This window comes from Muscardinus avellanarius, assembly GCF_963383645.1.
Source record: "Muscardinus avellanarius genome assembly, chromosome: 13".
NCBI classification, from domain to species: domain Eukaryota; kingdom Metazoa; phylum Chordata; class Mammalia; order Rodentia; family Gliridae; genus Muscardinus; species Muscardinus avellanarius.
In genome coordinates, this window is record NC_137799.1 from 11549115 (window position 1) to 11571745 (window position 22631).

At 44.1% G+C, this 22631-nt stretch overlaps 1 protein-coding gene across 5 annotated transcripts in view; it reads left to right on the forward strand.

Annotated features, from left to right (window-relative positions):
- NR6A1 (nuclear receptor subfamily 6 group A member 1) overlaps positions 1-22631 on the forward strand; it is a gene marked incomplete at both ends in the record, with an annotated part of 205310 nt that overhangs the window by 158598 nt on the left and 24081 nt on the right. For 3 of the 5 annotated variants that reach the window (XM_080708494.1, XM_080708495.1, XM_080708496.1), the window contains one exon: positions 12852-13094. In XM_080708494.1, the coding sequence (XP_080564620.1) occupies positions 12852-13094 (243 nt within the window). The remainder of the gene's footprint in view (positions 1-12851; positions 13095-22631) is intronic. The other 2 variants (XM_080708497.1, XM_080708498.1) reach the window with 1 other exon arrangement.

Below are 22631 nucleotides of genomic sequence, written 5' to 3' on the forward strand. Positions count from 1 at the left end.
GCTCACATTTATAATCCCAGTACTTGAGAGGCTGAGGCCGGAGAATTGCAGGTTTTCAGCTAGCCTCAGCAACTTAATGAGGCCCTCCACAATTTAGATTTTAGTGATACCCTGTTTCAAAAATAAAAAAGAGCCAGGCATGGTGGCACATGCTTGTAATCCCCGCGCTTGGGAGGCAGAGACAGGAGGATCACGCAGGTTCGAAGCCAGCCGTGCTGGCTTGAGACCCTGTTTCCAAATAAAAATATAAAATAGGTCTGGGAGTGTAGCCCAGAGGTAGAAGGGTTTCCAGGAATCCCAGTATCACAACAACAACAACAAAAAAAGAATAAATAGGGCTGGGGGTGTAGCTCAGAGGTAGAATGCCCCTGGCTGGGCTCCATCCCCAATGCCACCAAGAAAAAAAAAAGTGCTGGAGTCTGTTTGCATTCATCACTAAGATTACAGAGTGCAAAGGTTAAAGGGTGAACACACTTCCACACATTACTTTCATAGGATTTTACTACTGTAGCCATTAGAACCAGAGGTTCTGTTTCCTTTGAGGCACTGGATCAGTACTTTTCTAAACTAGCACTCTTCTCCCCTACCCACTCCTCCAGACTCCCCAAAGATTTCTCATCCTGCACAGTGTTCCCTTTGCTAAGACTAATGGTTGGTAGGAAAAAAAGAACTAAGAAATTGAGTCCAAATAGTTTTCAGCATATGTTAAATATATATTGGATTTCCCAGACTAAAACTCTTCATGGTGAATGTTTCTTTTCTAGTTTTAGATACTCATGGTATCTTCATGATAAGTATTTGAGTCTTTTTTATACTAGGTATTGAATCCAGATGCATTCTACACCCTAGCCTGGTTTTGGTTTTGGTTCTGAAAGAAGCTTACTAAGTTGCAGAGGCTGGCCTTGAACCCACAATCCTCTTGCCTTGGCCTCCTAAGTACTAGGATTATAGGCATATACCACAATATCTCAAGAGTCTGAGTCTCAAGTATTTTATTTTATTTTATTTTGTAGGTCTGGTGATGGAACCCAGGGGCATTCGACCTCATGCCCTTTTTAGTCTTTATTTGAAACAGGGTCTCACTGAGTTGCAGAGGGCCTCACTAAATAGCTCCTCACGATCCTCCATTCTCAGCCTCCCAAATGCTGGGATTATAAGCACGTACCACCATGCTCAGCTTCATGTGTTTAATTTCTATGTATTCAAAAGGAGCCTAGATTTTTTTTTGGAGGGGAGAGTGGCAAGGAGGACTGAACCCAGGAGCATTCTGTCTCCAAGCCGCACCCCCAACCCTTTTGTACTTTTTAATTTTGAAACAGGGTCTTGCTAGGTTGTAATACAAGGTACGCTTAAAACAATGGTATGGCTGTACTGTAAGCAGTGACAGAGAAAGACAGTAATTATGATACATCGTCACATATTCCCTGAGTTTCCCCACTCAAATAACTTGGCTCTTTGCCCCACTGCTAATCTTTTCATTATTACAAATACTGTAGATGTTCATTTGAAAAGAGCTCTGGCATAAAAATATGGAGAAGGCAGTGATTGGTTAAGTATCAGAATGGCATGCCCTATAAGGAACTCTTTTAAGGGGAACTAACAATGTTGGCTTCCTCAATTAATATTTATTGCATGAAAGGAAAAGTTTAGAGGACACCAGAAAATGGAGCTGGATCTAGTGGGTGGAGGGTTACAGGGCGCAGCTGGTGCAGTGCTCACCTGTCATCCTAGTACTTGGGAGGCTGGGATAGGAGGACCACAGATTGGAGGACAGCCTCAGCAATATAGCAAGACTCTCAGTAGCCTAGCAAGACCCTGTTTCAAAATAAAATATAAAATATAGGGCTAGGAGCAGAGAATGCCCTGGGTCCAATACCTAGTACTAAAAAAAAGTACAGGGTGAAAGAAGTTGACACAATATGGAAGAACTTAATAATACTCGAAGCTGTTGAGTAGTGGTAAGTGCCTCGTTTATGAAAGTGTGCTAGCATTCATTCTGTAGGTGGAGTGGATGACCTCTTAATACCCCTCTGAGCACCAAAGAATTGAAATTCTACCCATGCAGGAGAAAGTAGAGCCTTCCCAGCACCATTCAGATAAGAGTGGAGGGCAAGGGCTCCTACTGTGTTCATTTCCTGATTTCAGATCAATTACCTCGTGTTTGGGAATTCAAAGATAATTTTTTCTTCAAAGACTGGATCCTGCTGGGTACGGTGGCACATGCCTGTAAATGCCAGCTGATCAGGAGGTTGAAGTAGGAGGATCACAGGTTTGAGGCTAGCCTGGGCAGTTTAGCAGTTTCTTTAAAATAGAATTTGAAAGAAGATCTGGGGATGTAGCTCAATGACAGAGTGCTTGCCTAAGAGAGAGAGAGGCGCGCGCACACACACACACACACACACACACTCTCTCTCTCTCCTTCTTCACTCTTGTCCCTGTTAGGATATTACGTGTTGGCACCTACGTTGGCATCCTTTATTCTGTGTGTGGGAGTACTGGGGATTGAACCCAGGGGCATTCTACCTCTGAGCTGCATCCGCAGCCCTTTTCCTATTTTTGTCTGGGAACATGGTCTTGTTAGGTTGCTGAGAGTCTAATCATCCTGTCTCAGAACTGGGATTAAAGGAGTGCACTGCCATGCCTGTCTTGGCACCTATGTTAAGTTGTGCAAGTTCCAGATTCGTGTAACTTTGAATCACTCGTTTTGAGAAACGAGTACGTTGCAAAGACAATTCAGTCTTCAGACTTCACTCAGCATCCTGCAGGCCTCACCTTAGAGCTTTGGGATGTTCTTTGCTTTGGGCAAGTTAGTCTTTTCAGTTACTAAGGCCCAGGATTGGGGAGCTCCCCAGGCCCTGGAGAGGACCATCGGCCATGTCATATCCACAGTGCTCTTCCTACAGCTTTCTTAGCTTTCCAGTTTGGCTAGATCGTGCCTTTAGGAATTTCTAGAAAGTGTCCTTGCTTGCTTATGGAAGTGCCGCACTGTGGACATGCTTTGGGCATCCCTGTTAATTTGCTATGGTTTCTTTCACTGTTGTGCATACATATCGCAGATTTCTTCAACCAAGCTAAACCCACTGCCCAGCAGGAGGGAACACAAAACCCACATATGATTGCTCGGCCTTTCATGTGTCAGCCATGTGACCTTGGCTAAGTAATTTCTCTGGGTGTCATTTGCCTTACTTGCAAAATGGGAGCTCCCTCACCAATTCAGCACTCACTTTGGAGAGTAGTCTGTAGCACTTGGTTCTGCTTTTTTTTTTTTTCTTTCTTTCTTTTCTTTTCTCTTTTTTTCTTTTCTTGGTGGTACTGGAGATGGAACCCAGGGGCATTCTACCTCCAAGCTACACCCCAGCCCTATCAGGACCCTTAGCCTTTTTTTTTTTTTTTTTGGTACTGGAGATGGAACCCAGGGGAATTCTACCTCCGAGCTACAGTCCCAGAACTGTTTTGGGGTTTGTTTTTGTTACGGATTTGGAAACTGTCCCCAGGGATGAATATGAAATACACCAAATTTGAAATGAATACACCAAAGGGATTACACGTGGATCGGACTTTTTATACCCATGACCTCCATCTTGTTTATGGAATTCTGAGTAGTGAACGTCCCTGTAAGGTACCTCCCCTTACCCTGTAAGGTGCCTCCCCCAACAAGGTGTGGCAGGGTCTCTCCTTTCATGAAGGTCAACCCCTCCTACCATCTTAGCTAGCTTATCCAATCATGTAGATCTGTCTTTAGAGAAAGGCCGAGTTCTCCTCTCCTATTGACTGGTTAATTACTTTGAGCTAGGTTAATTTACATTGGAATAGCTGCCTGTTTTTAGGCACAGATTTGCCCTTCACCCAATTTTTAAATATATTAATAATCATAGCTTTCTCAAATCTTCCTAGGCCATTCCCATTGTGTGTGTGTGTGTGGTACTGGGGTTTCTGGAAGCCCTTCTACCTCCGGGCTACACTCCAAGACCTATTTTATATTTTTATTTGGAAACAGTGTTAGATGAATTAGGTTCTTATTTCAGATCTCCCCCCCCCCCATAAGGTAAGTCTCCAGAAAGGCTCTGGTCTGACCAGTTAAGCTACCATCCCCCTCTGACCGTACCTGGTCACTTACCTGGGAGACCTGCCCCCTCCTGGTGCCCTTGGCCAGTCAGTGAAAGGGACATTTCCCGCTGACCCCGAGCCAATTATCTGGCCACACGACCCCCTCCCATGGGACTCTAGCCAATTAGTTCAAAGAGCATTTCTCCTATCCTGTTGGCCTCCAATCTGTAACCCCAAGCCCCTATATAACCCTGATCCCAGCACATGCTCCCTCTCTTCCCAGATTCTTCTTTTTCCCTGTCTGTCTGTCTGTCTGTCTGTCTGTCTGTCTCTCTCTCTCTCTCTCTCTCTCTCTCTCTCTCTTCCTTTCATACCGGCCCCTCCAATAAATCTCTTGGCTATAAGGTGGTCTCTGGTGTGGTCAAACTTTGTCCTTTCAAACAGGGTCTCTTAAACCAGCACGGCTGGCTTCGAACCTGTGCAATCCTCCAGTCTCCGCCTCCCAAGCACAGGATTACAAGTGTACGCCACCACGCCCTGCTAATTCTTTACTTTGAAACAAGGTCTCACTGAGTTGTGGAGGGCCTAAGTAGCTGAGGCTGTCCATGAACCACAATCCTCCTGTCTCAGCCTCCGGAATGCTGGGATTACAAGTGTGGGCCACCACGCCTGGCTCCTATTTTTTATTCTTTATTTTGAAACAGGGTCTCACTGAGTTGCAGAGGACCTCACTAAGTAGTAACTGAGGCTGTTTGGGAACCATGATCCTCCTGTCTTGGCCTCCCAAATACTGAGATTACAAGTATGCAACACCACACCCCCTTGGTTTTACTTTCTTTTTTAAAAAATTTTTTATTGGTGTATTATATTCATACATCATATTGGGGTAAAAAAGTTGTGTGTACATACATGTACACATCACTGATTTAATCCCTACCCCATTCCCTTCCATCCCTCCCTCCCTTGCTCGGCTTAGTGGTTGACTTCGATATGTTTAAGTCCATTGTGTGTTTTAGAGATTTCCCTCTCCCCCCTCGTTCTCCTTTAGGTTGCCTTGTTTGCTCCTCCATAGGATTTCCTTTTCCACTTTTTCTTGACTCCTTGAAATCTCTCTTATCTCTTCCATATTCCTGATGTTGCCTTCAGAGGATACTTGGTGATCAGTGAAGAGATCAGTATTGGTGTCATACCAAACCATTTTGGAGCCCGGGGCAAAAGGGGAAAGTCTGCCAGCACTGGTCTTTGTTTTTGTGTTTCTTGTGTGTGCTAAGGAGCCAAGCATGCTTAGGTTCAGGCATACTTGGCAAGCACTTTACCACTGAGCTACACTCCCAGCCTCTGATCTTTTCTTTAAAATTTGTTATTTTGTTCTTACATTAATTTTTTTATTAATAATTGATTTTTCATCTGCCCAGCACCATAGAGCAAGCCCAGTGCCTCATGCATGCTTGAGCAAGTATTCTACCACTAAGCTAACCCCAGTCCTGATTTTTAAAAATATTGCACAAAATGTGTTTATTTACTTATTGTGGTACTAGGGATGGAACCCAGGGGCACTCCACTCTACCTCAGAACCATACCCCTAGCCTTTTTTTTTTTTTTTTTTTTTTTTTTTTTTCAGTGCTGGGGATGGAATCCAGGGGCATTCTACCTCTGAGCTACATTCCTAGCCCTATTTTTTTTTTTAAATTCTTTATTTTGAAACAGGGTCTCACAGGCTCACTATGTAGCTAAGGCTGGCCATGAACTGTGATCCTCCTGTCTCAGCCTCCCAAGTACTGGAATTACAGTCACCACACCCAGCTTAAAATGTTTTTATTTTAATCCTGAATGTTTTGGAACCTGTTTATGTTTTGCACCAAAGCTCTTAGAAGGTTATCAGGAGGTGATCTGCTATAATCTAAAGAATGAACACCAGCATACTGTAATAAACAAGATACTCATTACCTCAGCACTACAGAACAGGTTTGACTGTTACTCAGCTCTCACTTGAAATCTTTCCCCTTAAAACTTCTACCCACTCCTTCCCAGCTGCTGGTCATCGCCTCTGCCCTCAGCCCATTCCCAGCTCAGGGCTCAGGTCCTTAGCACTGTGGCCCTTTGGCAAGTTCTTTGTTCCTGTGACTTCCCTGGAGGCCCACCATCCAGTTTCCTTTTTCTTTGCCTCTCTTTGTTCTTCCTGTCCTCTAAATGTAATGTAAGATCATTTAATCGTGAGTTAGAAAAACTCATGAAACTTAAGCCCTGAGTGGAAGTAACTTGAAGGAAACTGGAATAGAGCTTAGATATGAAGAAATACAGAAGAGTTAGGAGTCAGGAGGAATGGCTATAGTCATCAGGAGCCCCCCAGCTACCCTCAGTCCCTCTGACGCCATGTGACAGAACGCCTCTGCTTCAGTCATCTCAGCCCTCGGCACCACCGCTCCTAAGGCAGAGGACAGTCTTCTAGAACGTTATCTCGCTGGTGGCTTTCACAGTTCCAGTTCCATCAGAAGCTAGCTAACCCTGTGTCCCCCCTATAAAACAGAATCGCACTGAATCAGATTGAGCAAGTGTCGTTCTCCAATCCAAGCAACAGTGGCCAGTGTCTGTCCCCTGACCGGTCAGCTTGTGTACAGTGTAAATCTACTGCTTCACAGGCTGGGCAGTAGCTATTCACCAAAAAAAAAAAAAAAAAAAAAAAGCTGGAGGGGGCGCTGTGAGCTGAGGAGATAGCCCCAAGGCACATCCCACAGACCTGTGCTCTCTGTGCATTCCTCCAGCGGTCTCATCCATGCCTGAATCTTCTTGCAGAAGGGCTCCCCGTGTCAGTTCACCTCCAGATCATTAGCATTTACAGAGGCCCTCCTCACCTCCACCTGCCTCAGATACCACACTCTTAAAACACACTGCAATACCCGCAGCCAGCAAGCCTCTGCCTGGGCCGAACCTGTGCCCTCTGGCTAAAGTTCCCTTTGACACACTTCTACACCCAGGCTCTATCCCAATAACACCTCTTCCAGATAATCTTTCCTTCTGTCTCCCCAAGAGAAAATTGCCACTCACCGCCCATGGCATCTTCTCTTTCTGGTTTGGTGTTGGCTGCTAGGTATTGAAATTGTGGGGTTGTGTCGTCTCCTCACTGCTCTGGGATGTATTGAGGAGCATAGTGGGCTCTCTAGTATTTATTCAGTGAAAATGGCTGTGATAATTTGAAGCAAGAATGAATAGTTATTAAATAGTAAGCTGGACATGGTGACATATGCTTGTAATTCCAATATTTGGGAGTCTGAGGCAAGAGGATCATAGGTCATGGCCAGCCTCAGCTACTTGGTGAGGGCCTTTGCAACTAACTCATTGTGACCTCGTTTCAAAATAACAATAAAAAATAGGGCTGAAGGTGTAGCTCAGACGTAGAATGCCCCTGGCTTCCATCCCCAGTACAATAGATAGAAAGAAAACCAGTTTCTGTACTTCCAAATTCAAAAATACTTACTTGTTTATAGTTATAGTGCATGGAACCAAACTATCAATGAAATATCTGTATATATACATTTTTTCTGAGAAAAGTTTGTATTTTCTCAAATTCAATTATTTTAATATAAATTAAAAAGGAATTCTTAAAAGTTCCTGGTAACTACAGACTTGCATGTTCTTTTCTCCAACTGGTGTATCTAAACTTGGCCTAAATATGAAAACTGTTTTCATCCCAAATAAAAACTTGATACCTATTTCAACTATCTCTGCATATAGAAGACAGATGGAACTACTGAGTGTATTCTGAGTTTGTTTGTTTGTTTGTTTGTTTGGGTGGTACGGGGGTTCCTTTGGAAGCCCTTCCACCTCGGGCTATACTCCCAGACCTTTTATTTGGAAACAGGGTCTCTTAAGCCTGGGAGGCTGGCTTCGAACCTGCGTGATCCTGCTGATTCTGCCTCCCGAGCTCAGGGATTACAAACATGTGCCACCACGCCCAGCAGTTTTTGTTTGCTTCTTGTCTTTAATCTCTGCCTTCATGTGGGATGCTGCGCTGATGGGTAGCCATTCCTCTGGCTCACTGCTGTGGTCCAGCTCACTGTAACTTGGAACCACTTATTTCAGCTTGGTTTCTTGGTCTGAGCAGCTAGTGGCAGCAGTAACTTTTATGTCTTTTTGCCATTTTTCTATTTAGTGATCAATAAAGATAACACATTCAGTCCATACCAGTTTTTATTAAACAGTTTTAAGTTGTACATTTATGGTATAGAACATGATGTGATAATTTGAAACATGTATAATAACTATCACACTGGGATAATTAGCTTTCTGTCTTCATAAACATTCAGCATTTCTTTATGTTGGGAGTCTTTGAACCTCTTTCTTTTAGTTCTTTATAAAATATATAATAGCCGGGTGTGGTGGTGCATGCCTATAAGCCTTGTAATTGGGAGGCTGAGACAGAGGATCACAGGTTTGCAGTCAGCCTCAGCACCTTAGTGAGGCCCTCAGCAACTTAGTGAGACCTTATTTCAAAATAAAAAATAAAATAGAGCTGAGAGTATAGCTTGGAGGTAGAACATCCCCTGGATTCAATTCCACATGTATATTTGTTGCAAATTGTAGTCACCCTACGAGCTATAGAACATTAGTACTTATTCCTTCCATCATCCACGCCAATCCTGAAAACTGCTTGCTTGTTTTCATTCAACTAATATAACTCTTAGGAATTTCCTCTAAAGAATTCCATATGTGCTGGGTATGGTGGCGCATGTTTGTAATCCCAGTACTTGGGAGGCTGAGACAGGAGGATCCGGATTCGTGGACAGCCTCAGCAACTTAGTGTCCTTTGCAACTCAGTGAGACCCTTTTTCAAAATAAAGAATAAAAAATATGGCTGGGGGTGTAGCTCGGAGGTAGAATGTCCCTGGGTTCCATCCCCAGTACCCTCCCCCCCCCAAAAAAAAAAAAAAACTTCCTATGTGACCTATCAGTTGATTTTTGTAGTGGTATGTGCGGTAGAGTAGGATATTTAGAAATTCTATGATTTTTTTTACTTGTTTCTGTTTAAATTATTTTTGTGTGTTTGGTTCTAGGGATGGAACCCAGGGGCATCCTCCCTTCAAGATACACTCCCAGACTTCTTTTCTTTATTTTAAAACAGATTCTCACTGAGTTGCAAAGGGCCTCACTAAGTAGCTTAGGCTGTCCATGAACCACAGATCCTCCTGTCCCAACCTTCCAAATGCTGGGATTACAAGCATGCGACACCAAGCTCGACTGTTTCTCTTTAAATTTTGTGTTTACAACTGGGCGTGGTGGTGCACCCTTGTACTCTCAGTACTTGGGGGGCTGAGATGGAGGTCTGCGACCAGCCTCTTGTGGTAGCTTTATGTATAAGATACAAAGCAGAGCCAGATGTGGTGGTGAGCACCTGTAATCCAGTACTTGGAAGGCTGAGACAGGATCGCAGATTCAAGGACAGCTTCAGCAGTGGGCAGGATTCTCAGCAATCTAGTGAGACCCTGTTTCAAAACAAAAAATAAAAAAGGACTGGGAGTATTACTCAAAGGTAAAATGCCTCTGGGTTCAGTCTCCAGTAAAAACACACACACACACACACACACACACACACACACACACACACACACACGGGAGAGGGGGAGGGAGGGAGAGAGGGAAGGAGAGAGAAAGAGCACAACAGACTGAAATATCTGCCCTAATTAAGAGATAAAACTTGTTAAACAGCTATTTCCACAATGCTAATGGTTTGATCAGATTGGAGAAGAGATTTCAGTGGCTTGCTTGAGGTCATATTCCGCTTAGTATTATTTTAAGAATGGCAATGAAAATAATATGACACTGACCATGCATATAAAAATGAAGGAGGTAGAAAGGATAGTATACTAAATGGCAGAACCCAGATTCCCAAAGATTTTAACAGACCAGAATCAGCTAGGAGTGGTGGCGCACTATTGTAATCCCAGTACTTAGGAGGCTGAGACAGCAGGATCATGGTTCCCGGCCACCTTCAGCTACTTAGTGCAGCCCTCCACAACTTAGTGAGACCCTGTTTCAAAATAAAGAATAAAAAATAGGGCTGGGGGTGTAGCCCTGAGGTAGAATGCTCTTGAGTTCAATCCCCATTAACACACACACACACACACACACACACACACACACACACACACACGGTAGGGAAGGAGAGGCTGAGGGTATAGTTCAGAGGTAGAATGCCCCTGGGCTCCACCCCCAGTACCACAAAGGGGTGGGGGGCAGAATCATATACAGAATTTATTAGATAAAGGTAGAATTAGTCAAGGACGAGTATAAAGTTCTACCTTCAGGTTCAACATCCACCCCCAGGGATGGAATGAGAGATATGGTTAATGGTATGTGTGATAAGTACTTGATTTTAGATGTCTGTGAACCAGATGTGGAGGGAGGTGGGGGTGGAGTGAAATATAATAGAATTGGAAGTTCTTGACTTCTGCTTTCATTTCCACTCCTGACTGACTGACCCTGTAACCAGAATTAAGTTTCTCCTCTCTCCTCTCCTCCTCTTCTCTTCCCCCACCCCTTTCTCTCTCTCCTCTCTGTAACCCTTCCCCCAACCCCAGGCAATTTTATTTTGAGACTATGTGTCTAAGTTTCCCAGTCTGATCCCCTTCCTCAGCCTCCCAGGGTACTGGGTTTATAAGCATACTCTCTTTTGCACTTCAGTTTTACTACTATAAAACATATAGTAGGTAGGGCATGGTGACACACACTTGTACTCCCAGTACTTAGGCAGCTGAGGCAGGTGTATTACAGGTGCAAGGACAGTCTTAGCCATGCATAGTGGCACAGGCCTGTAATCCCTAGCACGTGGGAGGCTAAAACAGAGGAATATAAATTCGAAGCTGGTCTCACACCTTAGCAAGGCCCCCGCAACTTAGTGACACCCTGTTTCCAATAAATAATAAACAAGCTGGGCGTGGTAGCGCACGCTTGTAATCCCAGCATTCGGGAGGCTGAGACCTGGAGGATCGCGGTTCACGGACAGCCTCAGCTACTTAGTGAGGCCCTCTGTAACTTAGTGAGACCCTGTTTCAAAGCAAAGAATAAAAATAGGGCAGGTAGTGTGGCTCGGAGGTCAAATGCCCCTGAGTTTCATCCCCAGACCTGCAAAATGATAATAATACTAATAATTAATAACAATAATAATTAATAATAATAATAATAATAATAATAAAACAAAAATAGGGCTAGAGGTATAGCACAGAGGTAGAATGTCCATGGGTTTAATCTGTAGCACCATCAAAAAGAAGAAGAAGAAAATTCATACTTGGAAACTCCCATTATTATGTTTGAGTCTCTGAGTGGCTTGTGTATGAACCAGGTTAGATTGTACATTTATGTTTTGCCCATGGGCACATTATTCAAGGCAGTGGGTAACTTCCGATATTGCTTGGTGTGAATAACAGCTTTATGTGTGTGAGGAGACACTGAGGGCCAAACCCAGAGGGCTCTGTCACTAAGCTACACCCTGCTGAAGGTCTCATGAAGTTGTCAAGGTTGGCCTAGAACCTTATGGTCCTGTATCTGCCTCCCAGGGACTGGGATTGCAGGTGGACTGTGTGTGCTGCCACACCCAGCAGGACCTCCTTCTAAGGACTCTCTGCTTCAAGGTGTAATGATGTCTTCAATCATTCTATCTTACATACCTCTTGCTCTGGAGTGAGTCAGAATGTCTGGCTTTCTGCCTGGGCCTCTGGTCCCAACCTTGCCTCAGGTTTCTTGGACAGCTGGCAGGGCCTCACCACAGCTCAGCAGGCACTTTTTTGTCACATGCTGTTTTTCAGCAACTAGTTGGCAGTGAGTGAGCACAACTTCAAGGAAGAAGAGGGACGCTCCGTTCTAGCCCGAAGTGAGTTTCCTGAGTATGAGGAGCGGGCCGGTTTATTTATACCCTACCATAGGGTCTGGACATGGAATAGATGTTCTGCTGCAATATCAACATCACCAGGGGCCGACTGGCGTGCTTGCTTTCTAACTTCCATTATCTTTTCTGGTGGTGCTGGGGAGCAAACCCAGGAATTCGTGCATTCTAGACAAGTGCTGTGCCATGGAGCTACATGTCCAGCCCTACCAAGGACTTTCGTCTACACACCTGTACTGATGACTTAGAAGGGTGCCTAGAGTAGAATAGTTGCTCAGCAAATATCTCTTCTGGATGAATGGCTAGCTTAGCTGGGCATGGTTTGAATTTTTTCTCTTGTTAATAATTACAGCTGTCATTTCTTGGATGTATACCATGTGTACCATTGCTAGGCTCTTACCTGAGATGTCAGTGATTCTTACCACCTTCTATAGGGCAGCATTGATGGCCTGTGGATGAGGAATGGAAAGGGAGGAGTCCTGAGCTGGTTGCTGTGGTGCATATCTATAATCCCTAGTATTTGGGAGGCTGAGCCAGGAGGGTCACAGTTTAAGACCAGCCTCCACAGTCTAGAGAAGCTCCTGGCAACTTAGACCCTGTTTCAAAGTATAAAATAAAATAGGGCAGGGGGGTATATCGCAGAGGTAGACTACCCCTGGGTTCAATCCCCATTCCTAGGTTTCTGACTTGATACTGGTTCAAGTGATAATGAAACCAGGAGGAGGTATGCAAATTCTTTCTGAGGTAGTCTGTGTTTATGATATCTGCAGGTAGACATAAGGGTTTGTCCCTGTGACTAACGACTCTAAGATGCTGTTTTCTGGTCAGCCTTGGATGTTCCTGGTCTGCCCAGAGCAGGGTTGTTTGTTTTAAGAACTGTGGGCTTAATGCCATTATTCTCACTGTACTCTAACTTGCACATGTTCAGTTTCTGTTCCAGATGATCGGTCTGAACAAAGAACCTGTCTCATTTGCGGTGACCGCGCCACAGGCTTGCACTATGGGATCATCTCCTGTGAGGGCTGCAAAGGGTTTTTCAAGCGGAGCATTTGCAACAAGCGGGTGTACCGGTGCAGCCGTGACAAGAACTGTGTCATGTCTCGGAAGCAGAGGAACCGGTGCCAGTACTGCCGCCTGCTCAAATGCCTGCAGATGGGGATGAACCGGAAGGGTGAGTGGTGCTCGGGGCTCTGCCCACCCTTCACTCACACGCACCTTTAGGTGTCAGCCACTGTGCTTCAGAGTTACTTTCTCAAGCCTGCCCACTGTGCCAGGCCTCATCGTGTACTCAGAACTCAGAAACGAAGCTGGCACAGTCCCTGCCTGTGGCCACCTCCTAGTCTATGGGGAGGAAGGCTGGTTAAGGGTTCTGTGGGAGTGAGTGCCCGGGCCCCAGGTCTTCGCATGCTCACTTCCCTAATCCAAAACATGGCCACACAACTTAGAAGACGAAGACTTGCTTGCTCACAGGTTCTTGAAGATTTCAGAGTTTCCATCCATGTCAGGCCTTGTCTGTGGCGCTCAGGGCATGGCAGCAAGAAGCAGAGAGAGAGAAGCATGCGCGCATGCTATGAGAGACAGACAGAGAGACAGAGAGACAGACAGACAGACATGTGCGCACACTAGGCTCTGCTGTCACATCATAAAGACCAGAAGCAAGAGAACAAGGGAGAAGCAGCCACATATAACCCTCAAGGCCAACGCTCAGGGGCCACCTCCTCCAGCCACATCCTTCCTGCCCAAGGTACCACCCAGTAAACCATCACAAAGAATTTATCCACCCTCGTGACTGAATTATATCAACTCTGAAAATTAATAGATGGGCTCTTGAGGTGGCATTCTACAATTAACCATTATACTATGCATAGCAAGACTCCAGTTAACAATCAGGTCCTGGCTGGAATGAATGTACTCTACCAGTTTATCAAGGGGTAATGATAAGAAGTAGTAAATTTATTTTATTTATTTATTTATTTATTTTGCAGGTATGGGGATGGAACCCAGGGCATTTGACCTCTGAGCTATACCCCTGCTCTACTTTTTATTCTTTTTCTGTGCGTGTGTGTGGTACTGGGGGTAGAACCCAGGGGCTTTCTACCTCCAGGCTACACTCCCAGACATATTTTACACTTTATTTGGAAATAGGGCCTCACTAAGTAGCTGCGGGTGGCTTCGAATCTGTGTGATCCTCCTTTCTCAGCCTCCCAAGAGCTGGGATGACAAGCGTGCGCCACCACACCCACCTTATTCTTTATTTTGAAATAGGGTCTCACTAAGTTGCAGAGGACCTCACTAAGTAGCTGAGGCTGGCCATGTACTGTGATCCTCCTGTCTCAGCCTCCCAAATGCTGGGATGACAAGCGTGCGCCACCACGCTCAGCGTGAAGTAGTAAATTAGATGGAAGGCTGTGAGAGGCCCTCTAAATATGGTCTAACTTTGTTTGCTCAGATCTGGTTTGCTCAGGCTAGGCATGGTCAGAAGTCTGTGTCCAAGTCAGTGAGGAGTTTGTTGTTTACTGGGGTCCTTCCGAGACCGGTAGCCTAGGAAGACATGAACAAACTGGCAATCTAATACAGTAGCATGGGCAGCATTCAGGGTGGGTTGGGGTAGGAGCAGCAGAAAAAGGACAAAAATGTTGAGCGACCCGAAGGAAAGTGTGGCCAGGGAAGGGTAGAGTGGCATGCACGAGAGATGTGGGAGAAGCCCTGACAAGAGCCAGGGTTGCTGAGGACTGGGCACACCACAGGCTGCACTTGAGTGTTTGGAATAGAGTCGTTTCCCTGCCAGGAAGAAAAGTCAAGCTGAAGAGCAGGGTGGATCAGAAATCTTGATCTGGGTAATGCCGAGTTTGAAGCACCTCAGGATATAGAAATTTCTACCGAGAAGCTGAGTATGTAGAATTAAAAGTGGGGTGGAAAGTCCTCCCTGCGGTGAGGAGGTTGGAGCCGTTAGCATGGGGTGGGAGTTTGTCCACACAGAGAGCCTGGATACAGAGGAAAGAAGGGTGCCAGAACCTGGGGGGGCCCTGTGGGGAGCAGAGTAGGGACTCGTCACTCAGTAGAAAGCCGGGCGTGGTGGGCACGCTTGTAATCCCAGTATTCGAGAGGCTGAGACCAGAGGATCGCGGTTCGCAGACGGCCTTAGCTACTTAGTGAGGCCCTCCGCAACTCAGTGAGACCCGTTTTCAAAATAAAGAATAAAAAGTAGGGCAGGGGGTTTAGCTTGGAGGTCGAATGCCCCTGGGTTCCATCCCCAGACCCGCAAAAAAGAAGAGGCTCTAGAAGCACACTGCTCTGTGGCCTTGGAAAGTTTGCTTTTTGTCTCTGATACTCAATGATCTTGCATTTTTTTTTTTTTTTTTTGGTGGTACTGGGGTTCCTGGAAGCCCTTCTACCTCCGGGCTACACTCCCAGACCTATATTTTACATTTTCATTTTGGAAACAGGGTCTCCTAAGCCAGCGCGCGCGGCTGGCTTCAAACCTGCGGGATCCTCCTGTCTCTGCCTCCCAAGCGCGGGGATTACAAGCGTGCGCCACCACGCCCAGCCTGATCTTGCCTTTAAAATGGTTTTTTAATACTTACCTTTCAGAGTTTGGTAAAAAATTTAATATGCTAATGTGTGTAAAATACATGGCAAAGTATTCACAGGGTAGTATGAAGGGGGTAAGGGGTTAGATTTGGTGCACTTTTTTTTTTTTTTTTTTTTGCTTTGCAGGCCTGGGAATGGAACCCAGGGGCATTCAACTTCCAGGCTACACCCCCTGCCCTACTTTTTATTCTTTATTTTGAAATTGGGTCTCACTGAGTTGCGGAGGGCCTCACTAAGTAGCTAAGGCCGTCTGCGAACCGCGATCCTCTGGTCTCAGCCTCTCGAATACTGGGATTACAAGCGTGCACTTTTCAAACTGGTTTTGTAACATTAGTTAATATAGACATCCCAAGCCGGGCGTGGTGGTGCACGCTTGTAATCTTAGCACTCGGGAGGCTGAGACCAGAGGATCGCGGTTCGGGGACAGCCTCAGCTACTTAGTGAGGCCCTCTGCAACTCAGTGAGACCCGGTTTCAAAATAAAGAATAAAAAAAATAGGGCAGGGGGTGTAGCTCGGAGGTCAAATGCCCCTGGGTTCCACCCCCAGACCCACACACACACACAAAAAAAAATATATATATATATAGACATCCAGATATACTTTGGAGTAGTTTTACTGTGTGTGGAATAGGAAGGCTCCTTTTAAAATTGTTCAGTATGAAGAAAAATATAAGAGATATGAAGGGCATTTGATAAATTTTGGTAGTTTATAACTTATTCATAATATTAATATTTATTGAGCACTCACATGTACCAGAAACTCTTTAAACTCTTTCCATGCATTAGATCATTGAATACACACTATAACTGTATTATTGACTATTATTCCAGATTTACAAATACAGCTTAGGGATGGTAAATAATTTAAGGGTGATTATGATAACAGTTGGTAACTTTCAAGCTATAATTTGTTCCTAATCAAGCAAAGGTGGTGCCTGATCACATGGGTAGCAGAGTGCTTCACACGTCTCCTGTGGCCTAGCAGTGTGTGTGTTGGAATGAATGCCCAGTGGTGGCTGTAGTAGGGCATCTGAAGTGCTGCCACCCTTCATAGCCTCTGCCTATCCTTCTAGCTTCTCCATCCCTCTACCTGGAAATCCTTTTCCTTCCCCACGAGCATTTCTCTCATGCTGAAACCTTTCCCAGTCACCAATACCACCGATACCCAACCAGAAACCAAGCCACACTCCCTCCCTCCACTCGTTTTGGTGGTACTGGGGTTTGTGCCAACCACGCCTGGCCTTTTTTTTTTTTTTTTTTTTTGAAACAGTCTTGCTAGGTTGCTGAGAATCTCGTTAGGTTGCTGTGGCTTTCCTCAAACCTGCGATTCTCCTGTCTTAGCCTCCCAAGTCCTGCAATTACAGGCATGCACCACCATGTCCGGCTCTGATTTGGTTTTTGTTCTTTACTTTTCCCATCACTTTTTGTTGCCCTCAATGTGAATATTTTCTCAAAGCAGTTATTGGATGCCTTCTTAACTACTCTCTGTGGTGAATCATCTGCCCTGTGAGGTTGGAGTGTGAGATTCTGAGGCTTCTAACCAAATCCATCTGTCTTTTGGAAGAAGAAGCTTAAAGTATCATTTTCCTCACTGCTGCCAGGAGATGACACACAGGGTGCATGGGGTGTGAGAGCTGTCTGTGGGTAGAGCAGGCCAGCTCAGGTTTCTGGTGAAGGTGGCCTCTCAGAGAGAAACCCTGCCACCTTCTGGTTGGTGCTGAGAATGCAGGGCTAAAATGACAGTTACCAAGGGACTATTTGGGTGAGGGTGAGAAGTAATATCTATAGACTACAGTGGCTGATAAGTAATTGTATACATTTGTCAAAACCCATAGAACTGCACACCACAAAAATGAATTTTACTGGCTATAAAATTTATTTCAATCAACTAGGATGTGGTGTAATTGAGAAATGGAATGCTCACCAAGACAGTGGGTGAATCTAATTGGTATTATGGGGAAGCACACAGTTATGCTAAAGGAGATATGCCAGAAAGGTGCTGACCTTGGAAAACAGTGTACTGACTGTATATTGCAACACCAAAGACAAGAAGAATTATATACAGACAAGGCACTCTATAAAATTTATTTCTCTCAAGGTTATGTGTTAGGAATTCTGTCCCTACTTTAAGTGTATACTGTGGCTGAATGGACAGTGACAAGAGTCAGATTCACATATCAAAGGAAGAAGTTATAAGTCAGAAGAGACTAGAGTGAGACCTCAGGAGCTAGATAGGAATTCATGGTACCAATATGGACTCATGTTTATATGAAGAGATGATGGATGGATGGATGGAGGGATGGATGGATGGATGGGGAGATGGATGATGATAGATAGGAGTGGTATCAATATGGATTCATGTTTAAATAGATAAATAAGGCCGGGCGTGGTGGCGCACGCTTGTAATCCCCGCGCTTGGGAGGCAGAGACAGGAGGATCGCGCAGGTTCAAAGCCAGCCATGTGCGCTGTCTTAAGAGACCCTGTTTCCAAATAAAAATGTAAAAATAGGTCTGGGAGTGTAGCCCCGAGGTAGAAGGGCTTCCAGGAACCCCAGTACCACCAAAAAAAAAAATAATAATAATAATAAATAAATAGATAAATAGATAAATAAGGAAAGAAAACATAGATGTGTGTGGCTTTATGAGTTAGAATACATACATGTTTGTCCAACTCTAGCTAATAAAAGGGGCTCTTCTTCTGGGTGCAAAGAGCCACCCAGATCTTGGTACCCAGATCTTGGTTTCTAAATATCTATAAAAGTAATCAGGACCTATATAACAAAGGGAACTATCAAGAGCCTCAACAGAAGCCAGGCCAGGCATGGTGGGACATGCTTGTAATCCCGCTACTTGGGAGGCTGAGATAGGAGGATCACAGGTTCACGGCCAGCTCCAGCTATTTAGTGAGGCCCTCTGCAACTCCATGAGACCCTGTTTCTAAATAAAGAATAAAAAATGGGGTAGAGGGTATAGCTCAGAGGTAGAATGCCTCTGGGTTCATTCTCTAGCACCACAAAAATAAATAAATAAATAAATAAATAAATAAATAAATAAATAAATAAAGGAACCTCGACAGAGAGCTGACAGAGTGGAAGGAAATTTTTGCCAACTACTCCAATAAAGGACTAATTTCTAGAATATACAGAGAATTCAAGAAACTCACTACTAAGAAAACAAATAACCCAATCAAATAGAACTAAATAGATGTTTCATAAAAGAAGAAATTCAAATGGCCAATAAATGTATGAAGAAGCATTCAACGTCATTAGCAGTCAGAGATACAAATCAAAACTACTCTGAGGTTTCACCTAACTTCAATTAGAATGGCAATTATTAAAAACAAAAACAACAACAAATGCTGGCGAGGGTGTGCAGAAGTGAGAATTCTAATTGTTGGTGGGATCGCAAATTAGTGCAACCACTTTGGAAAACAGTATGGATGATCCTCAGAAGAATGGGAATGAACCTGCCGTATAACCCAGCAATGCCACTTCTGGGTATCTACCCAAAAGAATGAAAACCAGACTACCAAATTAATGCATGTGTATCTGTGTTCATAGCTGCACAATTCACAATTGCCAAACTCTGGATTACAAAACTATGGGATATGTACACAATGGAATTTTACTCAGCTATAAAGAAGAACAAATTATATCATTTACAGGGAAATGGATAGAACTTGAAAACATTATGTTAAGTGAGATTAATCAGTCACAAAAAGTAAAAACTGGATGCTCTCCCTAAATATATGGGAGCTAGGGAGAAAATGGGTCATAGGAGGACTCTAGGCAAGGAAAGAGAAACCATAGATGAACAAATAAGGTGATCTAACTGAGGGGCATAGGAGGGGGGAAGAGAGAAGTTCCGTAAGGTACACGACTTGCATTCACAGACGTCACAGTCAGTCATTGAGCCACACATGAGAGGAGGAAGGGGGAGGGCTAAATGAGTGATGTGTGCCTCTACTGCCTTGTACCCCATTAAGATGTATGACTACAATGCATCAAGTTAAAAAAAAAAGAAAAAAGGAATTCAGAGCCTGGACATGGAAAATATAAAATGAGCCTAGAATACAAGACATAGTGGCCTTCCCTATTCTCGGTGCTTGGATGGCTGAGGCAGGAGGATTACAAGTTTGAGGCCAGTGTGTGTGATAACTTGGCAAGGCCCTATTTCAAAATAAAAAATAAAATGGGGCTGGGGGTGCAGCTCAGAGGTAGAATGCCCCTGTGTTCAATCCCCAGTGTTAAAAGTTTCCTAGAGGAGGTGATATTTTCAGAATAATTTTAAGACAGTGATTCTTTAGCTTTGGCATGTCACTTTACCAGGATAAAAAGTTTCCCCTAAAAGAGAAAAAAGAACAGCCAGGCATGGTGCACACCTATAACCCCAGTACTTAGGAGGCTGAGACAGGAATATCACAGGTTTGAAACCAGCCTCAGCCATTTAGGGAGACCCTGTTTCAAATAAAAAATAAGATGGGGCTGAGAGGGTGTCATTAGCTGTGGCCAGTGTCAACAGTTGATGAGCACAGGATGTAAACTGTCCCATTATCAATAATACTAAATCATTTGGTTAACGTGACGTCACTTGGGTAAGGTGCCATTGTAACTTTTTTCTCAGTACAGGCAACATTTGCAGGCTGCATGGCATGTTCAAGAGAACTAGTAGTTCTCTGTAGGTAGAGTGTAGTGTTTATAGGAAGAGATGAGAGTGTGAAATCCACAGCAACAGATTGCAGGGGTCCTGAATGCCAAGCCAAGCTTGGGTGTAGCTCCTAGACCAGAGAGTCAGCCACCAGCAGGTTTTGAGACCCTGTTTCAAAATAAAGAATACAAATCAGGGGCTGGGCGTGGTGGCATTCAGGAGGTGGAGACTGGAGGACAGCCTTAGCTACTTAGCAAGGCTCTTTGCAATTCAATGAGACCCTGTTTCAAAAAATAAAAAAGACTTAAAAAAATAGGGCTGGGGGTGTAGCTAGAGATAGAATGCCCCTGGGATCCATCCCTGGTACCGCCAAAAAAAAAAAAAAAAAATAGAGCTTGGGGTGCCTCGGAGGTAGAATGACCCTGGGTTCCATCCCTATTGCCAAAAAAAAATTTTTTTTTAAAGGGCTGGAGGTGTAGCTCGGAGGTGGAATGCTCTGGGTTACATACCCAGTACCACAATCAATCAATCAATCAATCAATCAATAAATAAATAATGTAAGTAAGTTTCAGGACAAGAAATTGCAAGATGTAAATCTTTGAGATGGGTGGTTCTTTAAACACAAAAGTAAAGCTTGTTGATTACTTCCTTGCCTCTGAGATGGTGAGAGATACCAACTGAAACAGACTCAGTATTGTATCTACCAGTTGTAGGTCTTTGGTTTGTAGCTGTGAGCTGAAAAAAAGACACGTGAGATGCCAGTATTGGTCATGTCTGAAGATTGTCGTTGACCCTGGAATGGCAGAGAAAGGATTTTTAGAACCTTAAATTAGGTTGAAAAAGAGTGCTCCCAGACAGCAGCCGGCATGACCCGGCTTTAATGCTGGCCGTTTCTCACTCCAGACCCCCAGCAGGCTGGTCAGCAGACTTCGTTATCTCTGTTTTACAGAAGAAGATAGTGACTTGCAAAGTTGAAAATGAAAACTTGGTTTGTTTAACTCCCATGCTCAGAGAAAGGAGGCTGGGGAGAGAGGAGCAGTGACTCAGTGCCTATCTGTCTGCCAAGCCCTGTGCTTGTTGTCTTAGCTCTACTATATGTGACAAGTATTAATAGCCCCTTGACCTTCAGAGGAATGAAGAAGTCTGTAAGGACACAAGACTGATGTCTACTTAAGGAGAATGAGCTTCCTATCAGAAACAGTGTTAGGAAGCCAGGTGTGGTGGCGCACACTTGTAATCCCAGCATTTGGGAGGCTGAGACAGGAGGATTGCAGTTCGAGGACAGCCTCAGCTACTTAGGCCCTTTGCAACTCAGTGAGACCCTATTTCAAAATAAAGAATAAATAATAGGGCAGGGAGTGTAATCAGAGGTAGAGTGACCCTGGGTTCATCCCTGGTACCATAAAAAAAAAAAAAAGAAGAGAAACAGGCTTAGAGCCCTCACCTTTTGAGACAACCAGCCCCAAGTCTTGTAGTTTTTCTAGGATAATTTTAATGCTTTTATTGGTACATTGTAATTGTGCATCTTAGTGAGGTTCAAAGTCATACAACCAATGTGCGCATGGGTCCCTTTAGATCCCACCTGCTACCCACCCCTCCCCGCACATAATAGTGATGTTGGTAGTGGTAGTTTGAATCATGGGCACAGCATAATTTGAACTGTCTCTTTAATCAGTTTTTCATTTTCTCCTCCCCACCTCCCTTCCCCTATTCTCTTTATTTTCTACAGTTGTTTCCTATTTTCTTTTTTACTTTGTTTGTTTCCTATTTTCTAAACAAAAGTTGTTTCCTATTTTCTCTCTAGCTTTCACATATGAGAAAAAACGTTTGACCTTTGAATTTGTGAGACTGGCTAATCTCAGCATAATATTTTCTAGTTCTATTCAGTTTTCTGCAAATGACATAATTTTGTGGTTCTTTGTGGCCGAGTAGAATTTCATTGTGTATATATACCATATTTTTGTTAAACATCCACCTGTTGATGGGCGCCTTGGATGGTTCCGTACTTTGGCTGTTGTGAACTGTGCTGCTATAAACATGGATATGCGTCTGTCATCACAGTATTCCAACTTCTTTAGGAAAGTGCTGAGGAGCAATGTCGCTGGTCATGGTGCCTGCATTCCTAGTCTTTCGAGGAATCTCCGTAGTGGTTGTACTAAGTTCACCCACAGCCTCATCAGCATTTATTACTGTTTGTATTCTTGAAGATCGCCATTTTAAATAAAGTCAGGTAGAATCTCAGTATGGTTTTAATTTGCATTTCTGTGAGTGCTAAGATGTTGAACATGTTTTCATAAATGTATCAGTCATAAGAATCATCTATCCAATTCAGTTGACCATTTTTTATTGTATTATTTGGCTTCATTTTAGAGTATTTTAAGTTCTTTATACATTCTAGATATTAGATTTTCTCCCAATCTGTGTTCTCTCTTTTCAGACTCTTGATGGTTTCTTCTGCTGTGCAGAAGCT